The sequence below is a fragment of the Pelmatolapia mariae genome, linkage group LG15 (genome assembly GCF_036321145.2).
Source record: "Pelmatolapia mariae isolate MD_Pm_ZW linkage group LG15, Pm_UMD_F_2, whole genome shotgun sequence".
Lineage (NCBI taxonomy): Eukaryota > Metazoa > Chordata > Actinopteri > Cichliformes > Cichlidae > Pelmatolapia > Pelmatolapia mariae.
The window spans coordinates 22,431,754-22,448,750 of NC_086240.1; the positions used below are offsets into that span (position 1 = coordinate 22,431,754).

The 16,997-nt window shown below is 38.3% G+C and overlaps 1 protein-coding gene across 1 annotated transcript; it reads left to right on the plus strand.

Annotated features, from left to right (window-relative positions):
• The first annotated feature begins 1,713 nt into the window (after window positions 1–1,713).
• LOC134643347 (plasminogen-like) lies at window positions 1,714–16,794 on the plus strand. The gene is made up of 19 exons (XM_063495666.1): window positions 1,714–1,762; window positions 2,676–2,811; window positions 2,901–3,007; window positions 3,294–3,408; window positions 4,003–4,142; window positions 4,388–4,508; window positions 4,584–4,702; window positions 5,190–5,352; window positions 9,237–9,361; window positions 9,442–9,601; window positions 10,241–10,422; window positions 10,514–10,662; window positions 10,748–10,841; window positions 12,310–12,424; window positions 12,798–12,872; window positions 12,942–13,082; window positions 13,832–13,938; window positions 14,713–14,858; window positions 16,633–16,794. The coding sequence occupies exons 1-19, from the start codon at window positions 1,714–1,716 to the stop codon at window positions 16,792–16,794; spliced, it is 2,406 nt and encodes an 801-aa protein (XP_063351736.1).
• The last annotated feature ends 203 nt before the right edge of the window (window positions 16,795–16,997 follow it).

The following is a 16,997-nucleotide window of genomic DNA, read 5'->3' on the forward strand; positions in this document are numbered from 1 at the left end:
TACATGCTTTGTTGTTCAGAAACATTACTACCATTGTATTTAAGACTTTCAGCTGAATTGAATCAGTCTTGTGTATGTCACATGTAAGGTCAGCTGTTTGTTGTACTCATGTAAGATTTCTCAACTCTTACTTCTATCATATTTGTAAATTGCTTTTATTTGAACAAAATTAAATGAGGCCTGACATGAATTCCAAAGACTAGGCTGTGTTTCTTTGGTTATAATAAGAAGTTGGCTCATCTTCCTAAGTTTTTAATAAAACAGATTTTGTCATGGCTGTGTACCGGCAGGCAAGGAGGAAGGACCCAAAATGCAGGATTCAGTGAGGCGAAGATGAACTCAAAGTAAACAGCTTTATTTGCAGATGAACAGCGGACTAACTACACTGGGAAAATATAAACTAACAGGCAGATAAACAGGGACCAAAACACAGAGCATAGACCAGGGGTGGGCAATTCCAGGCCCCGAGGGCCGGTGTCCTGTAGGTTTTAGATCTCACCTTGGGTCAACACACCTGAATCACATGATTAGTTCGTTACCAGGCCTCTGGAGAACTTCAGGACATGTTGAGGAGATAATTTAGCCATTTAAATCAGCTGTGTTGGTTCAAGGACACATCTAAAACCTGCAGGGACACCGGCCCTCGGGGCCTGGAATTGCCCACCCCTGGCATAGACTGAGGGTGAGTAGACATTAACGACGCGGCAGAGAACAAAGGAAACACAGGGCTAATATACACACGGCAGTAATCAAGGGATGAGAGACAGGAGGGGAACACACCTGGGAGAAATCACAGCTGATGAGACAGGGGAAATGTAAACCGAACACACTGACACCAGACACGAACCTCCAAAGTAAAACAGGAAACAAGAAACAATTTACAAGGAGGCAGACAGACATTGAACTTAATCTATAATAATAATCAATACTATAGATATATACCAAAATATAAAAAACTGAAAAAACTGGGTCAAAATGACCCAGAACCGTGACAGATTTCTAACATCCAGCCAGTTTTAGAAAGATTGCCTCTTCCTGTTTTTGACTCCACATCATTATAGACTGTATAGAAAAGATTGACATAGACAGGAAACAGAAAGAGTTGGGTTTTGAATTTATCATTTGCTGCACAGCAACATCTTGTCAGTGATAAAGTAGTCACACCCTATCACTCAATTAATAAAAACTAAACTACAATGAATAAATAAACACTGCAACCAAACAGAATTCAAAACAAAAAATGATAAAAATGCAAAACTATTCTTGCTTTGACTCAAACCTTTAGCCTATATTTTGTTATACAAAGAGATGAAAGTGAAAGAAGATAATAAACCTTTATAATCTTCTTCACGTGCTACCTGAAGAGTCAGAGTTTCCAAAACTTTACAGGATTGGCCGAAGAATAATTTGTTCAAAAAGCCAGTCGTTACATCTGAGAACAGATAAATTCTTGAGGTGTTACATACACTCCAGCTGATGGTGTTTCATAACGATGCAGCAGAAAATAATTAAAATGCTGTGTTTTTAATCACATTTTTTTCTTCTTCTTTGCTCCAAAATCTCTATAAACAAGGATTTTGACCTGCTGCCCTTTTGCTGTCCTTGTCAGGACAATGATTAACTAATAACTGAGCTGTCCTATTTGTCCTCCCAACATGCTAAAAGAAGTCCAACAATAAACCAGGAGGTATCTGATCGTATTAGGGTCTCACCATGGACCTGAACACAGCAGCTTTCCTCCTTGGAGCTTTGCTCTGCAGTGGTAAGATATTCATCTTTGAATGATAATTATTAATAAATGTGTCATAGCCATTGAAGAGGCAGTTGTTGGATTCACTGTGAGAGTGCCTCATCGATATGTATTAGGAGTTTAAATGCAGTTTTTGTTCACACAGCCACATAAATGTAATGGAGACAGGTCAGAACAGACAGCATTGGATAATAAATTTAAAGCTAAACCTGATGTCTACAACTGATAGATGATGTTAACTGTGGGCTCAAAGCAAAGATGTTTTATATAATGGAATGTAATGCCGGATGTAATTTCTCTCAGCTCATCTACGGTCTAAAACGACCTGCTTTAGCTGGCTTTTATCTGATTGGCTATCTCTTGCAAACAGAAGGTTTGAGTGCAGGTAGGTGGGGCTTCTATGCTAATAGACACACCTGTGTGGCTGTGATGACCAAAATAGGGGTATCAACTCTCAATGCCATCATACAGAATGAAAAATAGAAAAAAGAAAAGAAAAAAAAAAGCTTCCTGAAACGGGGTGTTTAGAGGAATCGGAAGCGTGAATTTTTCCTTAGTAGGATCATTTGTAAATACATTGACATCCCCATTTGAAAATTTCGACATGCTTAATAAGAGTATCCACCAGTGTAACTAATAATGTAGACTTGCTGATTCAAGATTAGGTCAAATCAAAAAAAGAAAGTGATTTTCTTAAAATTTTTATCCTATTTACCTTAATTACATCCCAGTAATGTAACAGAAGCTTGCTTAAATAATTTTGTTCATTTCTTATTCTTTTAGTGTTTGTGTATCTGAAAATACTTTCTGTTGCTTTAGCTGATGCATAATGGAAATGTTCAGGCAAACAGCAAAGAATAAACTAACAAATCAATCAGTTAATATATAAAGCTTTGGGTGATTTTTTGTGTGTGTATGATTGCAGTTGGTGCTACTGAGATAGAGGGCTACTCCAGAACTGAAGGGGCATGGATCCTCTCACTGAATAAACGAATGTATTCAGTTCGCACTTTGGTCGAATGTGCTGCCAAATGTAACACTGAAACACTCTTCACATGCAGGTAAGTTCATACCTCACACTCCCAATTGTTTTCATCTTGGGTATTAAACGGTGCACACACACTATATGTACTTCTTTTTTTTTAAACAGGACTTTTATGTATGATGAAAACGACAGAGAGTGCTGGACAGCAGCGGCAAACTCTAAAACAGAGAATATCATGCGCAGCAGAAACACAGTTTTATATGAAAAAAACGGTAATGATCTTCAAATTCCTCTAAAGTAATATAAGACTGAAATGTGTGTTTTTGCATTTTCTTTTCTTTTGTCTTTGGCGACTGTTCTACTCTGGTTTGCGTGATCTTTTTAGTTTATCTAACATTGTAGTTAATTTTTAGCCAATGTGTCAAGATCAATGATGTTTGGACTGTGTCTGCAAACACAGTGGAGATGGATTGCAAGTTAAACACTGCTGTGGTTCAATCTGATTGAATACAACACAACAGTAGAGTCCTGTTGTTTCTTTTTTCTTTTCTTTTCTAGAATATCTCTTGGAATGCGCAAATGGGATAGGAACAGATTACAGAGGAACAAAGTCCAGAACAAAATCAGAACAGGTCTGTCAGAGATGGGACGCAAGCTACCCACACAGGCCAAAGTATGTATTCAACCGATTTTACTTAATCATTTCTTATCTTTTTATTATTATTATTATTATTATTATTATTATTATTATTATTATTATTATTATTAATATTGTTATTATTTTATTTCTATAGAACATTTAATAACAACAAAATGTTGGCCAAAGTGCTGCGCAAACATAAAAATTACACAGTAACAAATGACATCAGTAACAAATGACATCAGTAACAAATAACGAATACCAGGTAGCAGATGAGTAAGTAGATAGATGGTAACTCTCATGCAGTGTTGAAAGCCAATGAGTAAAAATATGTTTAAAGATAGGATTTGAAAAGATTGACGGTCGGGACCTTTCTAATGTGGAGAGGTAAGTCATTCCACATTTTCAGCGCCACAACCGCAAACGCCCGGTCACCTCTGTGAACCAGTCTCGACTTAGATGTGGCCAAGAGCAAGAGATCGCTTGATCTAAGAGCTCTAAAGGGCATATAACGCTGCAGTAAGTCAGACAGATATTCTGGAGCCTGTCCATTCAGTGCTTTATAAGTCATTTTATTGATGAAATATTTATAGCTTTGTGAAATTTTTCTTAATGTTTCTGCTGCAGTTTCACGCCGCAGAGCCACCCACGAGCAGATCTGGAGTCCAACTTCTGCAGAAACCCTGATGGGGACAAAGGGGGACCCTGGTGTTACACCACTGACCCCCAGAAGCGTTGGGAGCACTGCAACGTACCCAGCTGCTCTGGTAAGATTCATAAAACTCTGTGTGTTTGTTTTGTTTTGGGTCCCCCCCCCCCCCACATACGTATCTAATTATAATCTAGCAGCTATTTTACATTCAATGATCTTCATTTGGTTTTTAGAACATTCAATGGAGTTCATCTGTGAGAAATAAGCAGGTGTTGTGATATACTAATATATAATTTGGAACAACATTATCTGTTATCCATGGCCCAGCATATCAGATACATCAGTGTTTTTCCTTCCCAGAGGAATGTATGGTCTGCAATGGTGAGGACTACAAAGGAAAAATCTCCACCACTGAAAACGGCTTGACCTGCCAACGCTGGGACTCTCAGAAACCTCACAACCATGACTACCATCCCAGCAGGTAAGCGCAAAACCTTTGTGAGTTTAATGAGCCTTTTCTGGATTACTTTCTGGATACTTCTTATACTCTGTGCAGTCTACCAGAAAAGTATCTTGAGGAGAACTACTGCAGAAATCCAGATGGAGATCCCCGACCATGGTGCTTCACCACCAGCCCATCCAAACGGTGGGACTACTGCTCCATACCGCGCTGCAGTAAGTCTTCAAACTTCATAGTTTTTGTTGCTCAATCTATTTACAGGCATCAAAGTATTTAAATTCAGTTTATTCAAGTTCAACTAATGTTATAGTGACCTGCTATTTTAAGTACCATGATTAAATTCAATCAAGGTGCAGATTTAAGCAGGCAATCAAACATTCAAACATTTATTTCAGGGGTTCTTTATTGATGGGAAAATCCCAATTCAGCAGCTTGTAGACAAAACACAACAACCCATTCAGAAATCCATGTTGAATAAACATTGAAATATATATATTCAAATAAACTCAAGCTACCATCATCCACTGCCAGCAACTACTTAAAAGTATAAGTAAAATGAATAACAGAAACGGAATAGAACTAAAGGAGACTTTATGTAAATGAAGTTGTAAGAAAGTGTAAAAGACAGTAAATACAGAGAATACGCTTCACTTCTTTTTTTTCTGGATTGTACATAAAATTCATCTTTTCTTCCGTCTTCAGCTGCTGAACCTTCCACCATTGTCCCAGAGGTCGACTGTGTCACCGGGGAAGGTGTAGCATACCGAGGAACAATTGCTGTGACTGAGTCTGGCAAAACGTGCCAGAGCTGGTCGGCTCAGGTGCCACATAAACACAACCAGTCCCCAGAAAACTACCCTTGCAAGTAAGAGCTGTATCCAGGAATTAATGTCCATCCTAACGTGGCGAACCAAATATTAGTGGGAATTTTCACTTTGCAGTTTTTGGCAATAGTTTTCAGCTCTAGTGTGGAACTCCGAAGGGTAAAGCACCGATCCAGCATGGTGGAAACTCCATGGAATATCTTGTAGAGAACCTTTGAGAGTTGACCCTTGTTAGGTAGTTAAATAAAGTTAATTCATTAGGTGTTAGTGTCACGGTTGACCCTATTTATAATAGAGGAGATCTAAAAACAGAATTAGTGTCTTTGAGGTTAAAAGGTACAGTGGCTTGCAAAAGTATTCGGCCCCCTTGAACTTTTCCACATTTTGTCACATTACAGCCACAAACATGAATCAATTTTATTGGAATTCCACGTGAAAGACCAATACAAAGTGGTGTACACGTGAGAAGTGGAACGAAAATCATACATGATTCCAAACATTTTTTACAAATAAATAACTGAAAAGTGGGGTGTGCATAATTATTCAGCCCCCTGAGTCAATATTTGTAGAACCACCTTTTGCTGCAATTACAGCTGCCAGTCTTTTAGGGTATGTCTCTACCAGCTTTGCACATCTACAGACTGAAATCCTTGCCCATTCTTCTTTGCAAAACAGCTCCAGCTCAGTCAGATTAGATGGACAGCGTTTGTGAACAGCAGTTTTCAGATCTTGCCACAGATTCTCGATTGGATTTAGATCTGGACTTTGACTGGGCCATTCTAACACATGGATATGTTTTGTTTTAAACCATTCCATTGTTGCCCTGGCTTTATGTTTAGGGTCGTTGTCCTGCTGGGAGGTGAACCTCCGCCCCAGTCTCAAGTCTTTTGCAGACTCCAAGAGGTTTTCTTCCAAGATTGTCCTGTATTTGGCTCCATCCATCTTCCCATCAACTCTGACCAGCTTCCCTGTCCCTGCTGAAGAGAAGCACCCCCAGAGCATGATGCTGCCACCACCATATTTGACAGTGGGGATGGTGTGTTCAGAGTGATGTGCAGTGTTAGTTTTCCGCCACACATAGCGTTTTGCATTTTGGCCACAAAGTTCCATTTTGGTCTCATCTGACCAGAGCACCTTCTTCCACATGTTTGCTGTGTCCCCCACATGGCTTGTAGCAAACTGCAAATGGGACTTCTTATGGTTTTCTGTTAACAATGGCTTTCTTCTTGCCACTCTTCCATAAAGGCCAACTTTGTGCAGTGCACGACTAATAGTTGTCTTATGGACAGATTCCCCCACCTGAGCTGTAGATCTCTGCAGCTCGTCCAGAGTCACCATGGGCCTCTTGGCTGCATTTCTGATCAGCGCTCTCCTTGTTCGGCCTGTGAGTTTAGGTGGACGGCTTTGTCTTGGTAGGTTTACAGTTGTGCCATACTCCTTCCATTTCTGAATGATCGCTTGAACAGTGCTCCGTGGGATGTTCAAGGCTTGGAAAATCTTTTTGTAGCCTAAGCCTGCTTTAAATTTCTCAATAACTTTATCCCTGACCTGTCTGGTGTCTAAATCCAATCAAGAATCTGTGGCAAGATCTGAAAACTGCTGTTCACAAACGCTGTCCATCTAATCTGACTGAGCTGGAGCTGTTTTGCAAAGAAGAATGGGCAAGGATTTCAGTCTCTAGATGTGCAAAGCTGGTAGAGACATACCCTAAAAGACTGGCAGCTGTAATTGCAGCAAAAGGTGGTTCTACAAAGTATTGACTCAGGGGGCTGAATAATTACGCACACCCCACTTTGCAGTTATTTATTTGTAAAAAATGTTTGGAATCATGTATGATTTTCGTTCCACTTCTCACGTGTACACCACTTTGTATTGGTCTTTCACGTGGAATTCCAATAAAATTGATTCGTGTTTGTGGCTGTAAAGTGACAAAATGTGGAAAAGTTCAAGGGGGCCGAATACTTTTGCAAGCCACTGTATGTCTTCATGAGTAGTCGTGTCTTTTTCTACTAGACCAATTTACATTTTGATAGCTTTTTATAGCTTCTGCCTAAGGGGATGAGGTTTGCATGGTACATGGCCTTGTCCACTGGCTGCTCAGTGTGGTGAAGTCATCTTGTAGAGCAACTCCAACGCATAATGTTTCCACCGCCATGCTTGACTGTGGGGATAGTGTTCTTTGGGTCATACTCATGGTTGATACCAAAGATACCAAAGAGCTCGAGACTGGTTTCATCTGACCACAGCACTTTCTCCCAATTCTTCTTCTTATTTAATCATTTAGAGATTCACTGTCAAACTTAAGATAGGCCTGAACATCTGCCTTCTTGGGCATTTCAAAATTTCAATACATTCCAGCATACTGTGTCAACAGTGTTCTTTGTGATTGTAGTCACAACTGTGTTCATATCATTAACAAGCTCCTTCTGTGTAGTTTTGGGCTAATCCATACCTTTGTCATTATTATCCTCACCCCATGAGACCAGATCTTGCATTGAGCACCAGATCTCACCAGTTGCTGAATGTGAAGTGTAAAAGAGAGCGTCAGTTATCAACAGTTGCAACACATCAAATGTCACGGGCTGCCGTGGCAGACTGTGTGGAGGGCGTTTGGAGGGCCCAGGTGCGGACACAGACAAAGGAGGCAAAACTTTTACTGAACTCAAAGCGAACCTTTATTAGGGCCGGTAAACAGTAAAGCAACAATAACCAAACATAAAGTATGACAATGACCTAAACAAAGAACCTAAACTTGGAAACAACTAAAGACTATGAATTACTAAGACTGTTACTTTGAACTATAACTATGAGCTATGAACACGACATAAAAAGGCAAAGAACAGAATTCTGGACTGGTACATGAAAGACTACGAAAACACGACAGGAGCAGATAACTATGAACATGACCAGAAACAGAGTCTGGAGAACTATGAATCATGACGTGTAGCTAAAGTGACAGGGATGGTAACAGACGACGCAATGGCGAACAACTGGAAAAACACAGACTAAATACACAGGGGAGTGATCATGGGAAGTGGAAACACATGAGGAAACAGCTGACACAAATGCACATAATGACACAACAGGGGAAATGTATACTAAGCACAGAACAAGAAGCAAAACTTTCAAAATAAACAGGAAACGTGACAGGATGCAGACACGACATGAGCTTGACAAACATGAACCACGCAGACATGAAACATGACAGCTTAAGACATGAACCAACAAGATAAACTAAACACAGAAGGTGATGACACAAAGTGACCTAATAAACAGAACTAAAGACTAAGCAAATTAGGAGCTTAAGATAACTAGATGAATCTAACAAAATAATGTCATGCTACAACGAACCTCAAACCTATCCAAATAGTAGAAGCCACAAGAACTAAACATATCTTCAGTAAAAACATAAGTCAACAATACAGAAAATAAACACAAAATGCTGGGTCACAGACCCAGCCCGTGACAATCTAATATGGCGGACAACTCTGCAGACACATGTTGCCGTTATGATGTCATCTTACTAATGCTTGCAGACATGATTCTAAAAATCAAAACAAAAAGCATTTATATAGCTTGGCATTTTTGTGATGAAAACTTCAATAATTACATCTGTTAATTACCAAACATATCTATGTATAAATGAAAGAAAATAAACTTTGTTTACGAATTGTCATTCTTTGCATCATATTTGAGATATAATTTTTATACTAAGTAAACACTGCATAAAGAAATGTAAAAAGAACAAAAAAGAAAAAGTTTAATGTTACTTTACATTAGATGGGCTGATGTGAAATGTTCATTGAATTTATTCAGTAGCATTTATGAGAAAAATATGAGAAAAGAAAGAAGAAATCTGTTCAAGATTATTTTTTCAGTGCAAATATGTTTTTATGGGCTTTCATGTTTTCGTCTTCTTTTTCAGAGGTCTGGATAATAACTACTGTCGTAACCCCAACAATGAACTGATGCCCTGGTGCTACACAACTGACCCCGGCAAACGCTGGGAGTACTGCAACGTGCCACGGTGTGGGGTTGCACGCACACAAGGTATAATGTTAGTTAACCTATCTCGTCCTTGTGTTTCAAAAATGAGTGAATCTCCCCCCTTTCAATATCCCTTGCTGCAGGTGATCCAGTGATCCCCCCAAATGAGGAAGACTGCTATGAAGGGAACGGTTTCAATTATCGGGGCATAACATCAGAGACCATCAGTGGAAAAAGATGTCAAAGTTGGAGCTCCATGACTCCTCACAGACATTACAAAACACCAGAAGCCTACCCTGATGCGTAAGCATTAAACACATTCAGTTTTTATGGCTAACACAACAGGATGACACAAGAGGATAGGACAGCTAACCCTGAGAGGGGGAAAAAAAACTATATTCTAACACAAGCATGAACCAGGAATTCATCACTACATACAAGAAGAATGTTGGAATGTTGAAGATGTACCTTAACCTCCTAGGACCTGCCGTCCACATATGTGGACATCACATTTTGGGTTATTTAGACCAAAATACTCAATTTTGCTCTGCATCGGCCTGATATCCACTTAAACGAATATCCTCATATGTGGCTCTTATTTTTCTTAAAAACAAAAATAAGGTAAAAAAAAAAAATCTGGTAATTCTTTGTTTTTACATTCATTGGGCCCCAATATGCCCAAATATCAAAGAGAAATTAAAAATGCATGTCGTGGAAGAGTTCGGGTCTTAGGAGGTTAAACCTATGTGGTAAAATCCATGAATTTTAATTTTTGAACAATTTTAGTAATCAGAATTCTGACTGGCAAAAAAACAAAAAACAATCTTTCCAACCCCAATTAGATCCATCTATTTATTAAGCCCCCTCTCTGGGCTCAACTCTAAAATATCTTGTTTAATAGGTTGATGTCTTAAAGTTTCAGGAGCTCTTTTTTTACAACAGGGACCTCAGAGGGAATCTGTGCAGGAACCCTGATGGGGACCAAGCTCCCTGGTGTTTCACTACAGACCCCGCAGTCCGCTGGGAGCACTGCAACTTGAAGAGATGCTCTGTCAGACCTTCAGAAGTCAGTTCTCCTCAGCCACACATCGCCTTCATTGCCATCCAGACTCCACCGGAAAAAGGTGAATCAACTTTGAGTGTCACATGTTGTGCTTCCTTGCCAGTTTGTTTGACCCTTCATTCACTTCCCCTGTTTCGCTGCTGCTGTTTTAGACTGCAAGATCGGAAATGGAGCGACATACCGAGGTCCAACCTCTGTTACTGCAAATGGTGTGACATGCCAGGCGTGGAGTTCTCAGACTCCTCACAGTCACATCAGCTTCACCCCAGAGACTCACCCCACCAAGGGTCTGGAAGGCAATGTAAGTGCGTAGGTGTTGCAATAAAAACTTTGTGGTAAGAACAGAATTTATTTCTGCAGCTCCTAACTCCTCTGTCCACTATCAGAGCTGCAGAAATCCAGACAACGATATAAGTGGACCGTGGTGCTACACTACTGATAGGGACAGGATATGGGAACACTGCCAGATCCCTGACTGTGGTATATGAACATTGTTTGTGTTGGCATTCAAATTCAGTGTGTTTTATTTTAATTTGTTACCATCTACCAACCTTTTTAACCACTCTATCAGCATGACTGATGCTCAGTCTGAACTGCAGACTGTAGTAACCCTTGCTTTCCATTCACTCATCTCCACCTGTGTCACCCACTGGACTCTATGGTGGGTCTGATTCTATCCACATGTGTTCTGGTATTCTAACCATGTTAACAACAGTGAATACCTCAGTTAGTTCAATGAGATTAGCAACTATCAAACAAATATTGTTTTGGTCAGAGATATTCACACATTGTCTCAACAATAAAAAAAATCTCTGTCTCTATCTATGGTGCACCGCTCTGTCATGCTACTATAAATCCAATTATTTAGAAGTGGAAATAGGACTAATACCTCTTTGCAGCTAGTAATAAATATTTTTTTCTCTTTGGACTTCAGATAATTAAAGATAAAGACAAATGACAGTAAGTGAATGTGAAGAGCTGACTCCTTGTTTGGGAGAGCCAAATCCTGTTCAGCGCTGCTGAGAATCCATGCAGACAGGGGTGGGACTTCATTTTGATGGACACACTACAATCATACCATCATGGGAAAGACAGTAGGGGGCAGACTTTCTAAAGACAGTGAGTGTAGTGATACAGGCCAGGTACACAAATGAAAATATCCATCAGAGCAGGATCAACAACAAACCTAAAAATACTTCTCAGAACTGTTCAACAGTCTGTGCAGCTGTACTTCTGCTGCAGGTGTACCATGGCCTTTTGCAATTCAATTCAAACCAAAACAAATCACCCCAGACAAACAGATTAGAACTTGACTGATATGATACCCACTGACCTCTAGCTATTTTCCACTGTGGAAAACAAAACATTTCTGTCCATGTTTGTTCTCCCCAGTAGTGGTAAATACACAAAAATAAGACTTAATTTAACAGTAAAAAAAATGCTTACAAAAACACAAACCATTCATATTTGCTAAATTAGACCTAAATAGAATGCACAGGGTGATGCTAAATGAGGCCATAAGAGCCAAAGCCAAACCAAAAGAGCAGAATCTCTCAATAATGTGTGGAGACTGGAGCCTGTCCCAGATTTCAGAGGGTAAAAAGTGCAGGATTACCACATAGAGATGTCCAGTCTTTTAAATCTACAGTAACCTAAAATGCAATGGAACATGTTCACACAGCCAGCTGATGGATCCCAGCACATGACTTTGATACTGTGAGGCAATATACCTGTAACACGGTGCTGCTGAATTATTGTTCAGCTAACCAAGACATGCTAGAGATATCAGATAAAATCCATTTACTGAGTAAAATGGATTAACAAACCTATTTTTGTGCAAACTTTTCCATTAGCTTGTTGCTAATGAGGCTATAAAGTTTAAACTAATTCAGTGTTTTTGTTTCACTCATCTTCTGAGAATTCATGACAATGAACTATTACTTTATAGTTGAAATGAAGTGCGGAACACCAGTAATCAAACCAAAACGTTGTTTTAGTCGTCTTGTCGGCGGCTGTGTGTCGAATCCTCACTCATGGCCCTGGCAAATCAGCCTCCGAACCAGGTAAGAAAATAACAGCAAAAGGACTTACATTCATAATATAACATGAATTTCCTTGACAGAAATGTACAGAGTAATTTAAATAGTTTTGACTGTTTAACTGTAAATACTGTAAAGACTTGTTCTTGTTGTTATAGAAATAAATACATTGATATATCAGTAGCATTTATGAGAAAAATATGTTAATAGCGATAATGTTAATAGCGATAATGTTAATAGCGATAATGTTAATAGCGATACGTTACAGTATTTTATATTGATTTTTGCCTGGGTTTTGTTTGTCTGTTCACTTTTTAGTTCATTTGTTTTGAAAGCAAGCTGCTGCTGCATCTCGTCTGTACATTGTGAAACAAACATCTGTTTCTCTTTCTACTAGTATAGGAAAACATGTCTGCGGAGGAACTCTGATCGACCCTCAGTGGGTCCTTTCTGCTGCTCACTGCTTCGAGAGGTAAGAACAGGACCACCATTAACAATTAAAATCAAATTCTGCAATAACAGTGATTGATTATTCCACCAGCTCCAACCGGCCTTCAGCCTACAAGGTATTCCTGGGTATCCACACGGAGAGAGGCAATGAGCCATCGAAACAAGAGAGGAGACTTGAGAAAATAGTAATGGGACCAAACAGAGCAGATATTGCTCTGCTTAAACTAGAGAGGTCAGTATGGGTCTAATCATCCTGGGTCAGCTACTAATGATATTACACAAACAACTTGGTGCAGATCTGAACTTTGATCTTAGCTAACCTGAAGGACTGAAACATGGATGAAATATGTGTTTTTGAAAGTATTAACACTGAGACTCAGCTACCAGATTTGTTAGAAAACAGGCTCTCATACTTCAATCCAGCATACAGATACTGCCTATTAATTATTTAGTTATCCATCTGATATTACAATTATCACAATATCTATTAAAAGAAAGTGTGAAAAAAAAAACCCAATAGTGCTATCAGTCAAATTTATCTATAATTAGCCGTGAATGGGTAGCACCGTCTATTACAGCTTGCTTATAATATCATAATATTGGGGTAATAAGGTGGAAACAAGTAGCCAATAAAGTGGAAGTAATGTAAAAGTGTTATCTTGTATGAAGAGTAATCATACTGGAATAATATTACATTAAAATGTATGTAATTGTGTAATAATATAGGAGCAAAATTATCCCCATGAGTTAAACCAATTAGCAATAGCTTAGTGACAAACTGGTAACAATATGATACATACTAGCAATAAAATGGTAACACCCATGCATTAAAATTGTTATATTATATTATGTGATATTAACTTATTTACATTTGGCTCAGTGTCCCAACCGTTTTGGAACTGAGTATGCAGAAAAATAAGTAACTTGTTGACACGAGTTTGATCTTGTGAATGCCATTAAAGATATTTGCATTTCTTTCAGCCCTGCAATAATAAATGATAACGTGCAGCCAGCTTGTCTCCCAGAAAAGGACTATATAGTTTCCAGTACAGCAGAGTGTTTTGTAACTGGATGGGGTGAGACTCAAGGTACGTCACATAGATGTGTGCTTTTGTTAATGTCTGTGGATATTATTGTAATGACAGAGTAAAAACTGACTGATACAAACTGATACAAATCACACTTTTATGTGCTTTTAATCAAAGTTTGGTTGAAGCCACATCTGGTCCTCATAAACATAGGTGGGACATCAAGTAGGCAGGATTTGCTTGTTGATAATAACCACTGTTTCACAAGTTTTATTTTCTTCTGTTTCATTTGAAGTTAGTTTTTTTTCCTAACAAAGATGTATTAGTGCTATAGTGATACCCATTCACATCTTTTTCTAGCATTTTTGTTCTTGATGTAAAGAAAATGTTTAAATGTTTGAAATGTTTTTACAGTTGCTTTTCAACTCATGATACACTGTAAGCTGATAAACTCATTCGCACACTTTAGAAATGCTAATGTAGAGATGATTGACACAGAAGGAAAATCATTGCGTGTAATGAAAACCTTTCACCAGCAAATGGCAGAATTTGATCAATAAGCTTTACTGTGGCTCTCTATATCGACCAGCAATAATTACTATTTTTGAACATAATTTCTAATTAATGATTCTTTGTTAATTAAACACATTACATCTTGGACAGGGAGGTGTAGCATTTTGGTCAATTGTAAACGTTTTTTAAAACTTTTTGAACACTGTAAATAATTGTCAGTGCTCTATAACACAAGAAACTCCACTGTACATGTATTGCAACACATCTTATGACGATGGTGTTGAGGAGGAGGAAGGTAATTGCACACAGGTGTGTCGGCAGGTACAGGAGGCGATGGCGTCCTGAAAGAAGAGGGTTTTCCTATTATTGAGAACAAGGTGTGTAATCTACCAGAATACCTGAACGGCAGAGTTCAAAACAACGAGATGTGTGCTGGATATATCGAGGGAGGAGCGGACAGCTGTCAGGTATGAAAAACACAAACCTATGAAAACTGGGGAAAGTTTTATAAAATGTGTGTGTTTTACTTCATTTTACTGACCTGAAATATTTTAATAGATTTCCAGAAACTAATGACTGAAAAAATGAATCAGATACATAAATGTTTTATTTGTTTACAACAGTTCAACACAGAATTTAGTAATAATGAGTAATAATGTTAAAACAGAATAAGTAATAATGTTTCTATAGTAAATTCAAACAGTTAATTATTCTCCACCCATTAATGTAATTTAATATAAACTCAAAGGTGCTTTGACATTTGTGAAATTTACAGATAAAATGACCAAAATCAAATAACTTACATGTGGAACTGTACAATAATCCGATACTTGTAAAAATCTGATTGTATAACAGGTAATTTATGCTTTTGATACGAATGTTTAATTATATTAAATAAAACCTGTTAGTCCAGCTAAAACTAGACATACTTGTTTTAACTTCTTACATCTGTTCTTCCATATGTAGTTTATACAGTAAGTATTTTCTGAGCACATTAACATTCCAAGTCGTAGCTTTAATATGAATAGGTTTACGTCAACATAGAAAGAACTGTGTGGAAAAAATGGCAATTTTAACATGGCATACCCAGTTGCAAGGGTTTGTTGCAGGGATATGTTGTTCTTGAAAAAGAAAATTATAAAGAGCTCACTCATAGTTTGACATCTTTCAAGGTGAAGTTGTCAAACAGTATGAGGAGTAAAGATGTGGCTATGCAAATGAAAAATATAAGAATCAAATATTATGAATTTGCTTTCTTACACATGAATTTAAGATCATTTGGGGAGAACCGGCTTGGGCTATTTTTCACAGCTGTCCTTTCTCACATGTAGCACTCAGCAGGTAAGCAGTTTCAAATACTGAAAATTCTTCAAGTGTGTGAGGTGAAAGAGCTGCTTTGATGGAGCATACAGAAAGCAGCACACTCACTTTGGTGAATGCAGTGGTCAGCTATTTGTGTCATTCAAACATCAATTTCACTCCAGCAACAAACAGACTTTTCACTATTGAGCTGGGAGATTAAAGATCAGACATTTTTTGTCAAGTGATTCTGCAAAAGTTCACAGAGGAAGTGCTTTGGTTTGTCAGAGTTATTGGGGTTCTTTCCAGAAAATTATTATAGAAATGTTGGAGAATTACAAACAACCCGAGGAGCAGAAGTTAAAGACAAAGATCAAAGGTTATTTGCATGGCTGCAAAGAGTGTCATCAACACTCTTGAGGATTTAAGTAAACACTTGACTTTGTCTATTGTTTGTTAAAAAGGCTAAACAGCACACATCACTTTCAGTACTGGCACAAACATATTTTGATTAAACATACACATTCGTTAAACATGAATTCATTAAACATGGAAACATGGAAAAACAAGCCCAAATATTTACAGTGTGGACTGTAGATATAGAAAATTTGTGTTGCTTCTAAAATGGATGGGAAATAACTAAATACAAATGTTTTGTTTTTGTAGTTTCATGTATTTGGCTTATTTCCTGAGCCATTCTCCCTTTTAGCCCCATCATTTTAACACAAATGTTTACTTTCTAAGAAAGAGATTTTTAATATTGCAAATAGTTTGTTTATTTGGCAAATAAGCACTAGTTTATTGCTTACACAATAATGCAGAAAACCCCAACTTCCTTCGTGTTTCCTACTCTTTTCTAGGCTGGTTTCAGCAGCTGTTCACTTAAACATAATCACATCAAAAAACTGTAGTTATTTCTACACATGTGTTCTCCTCCTGTAGGGTGACAGCGGCGGCCCTTTGGTGTGCTATGACCAGAACAAGTTTGTCGTGCAGGGTGTCACATCGTGGGGTCTGGGCTGCGCCAATGCCATGAAACCTGGTGTCTACGCCCGAGTGTCTAAGTTTATGGACTGGATAGACACAACCATCAAAGCCAACTAAAAGTTATCATCTGCAGTGTGGTTACTGAGGATGTCTTAACCTGTATATATTGTTCTGCTCTGGCAATGATTGACTTCATGACATGAAGTTTTTCGGTTTTCTATTCTATCCTGAAGTGGATAGACTAAAAGCAGAGCATCTTACTGGTTTTAAAAGCAATGAAAATGTTTCTGTAACAGGTTAAACATTTTTTTAGAAGCCAT

Coding starts and splice junctions, on each gene's coding strand:
- LOC134643347 (XM_063495666.1), top strand. CDS start 1,714: ATGGACCTGAACACAGCAGCTTTCCTCCTTGGAGCTTTGCTCTGCAGT. Junction 1,763..2,675: donor TGGAGCTTTGCTCTGCAGTG/GTAAGATATTCA, acceptor GTATGATTGCAG/TTGGTGCTACTGAGATAGAG. Junction 5,353..9,236: donor CCAGAAAACTACCCTTGCAA/GTAAGAGCTGTA, acceptor CTTCTTTTTCAG/AGGTCTGGATAATAACTACT.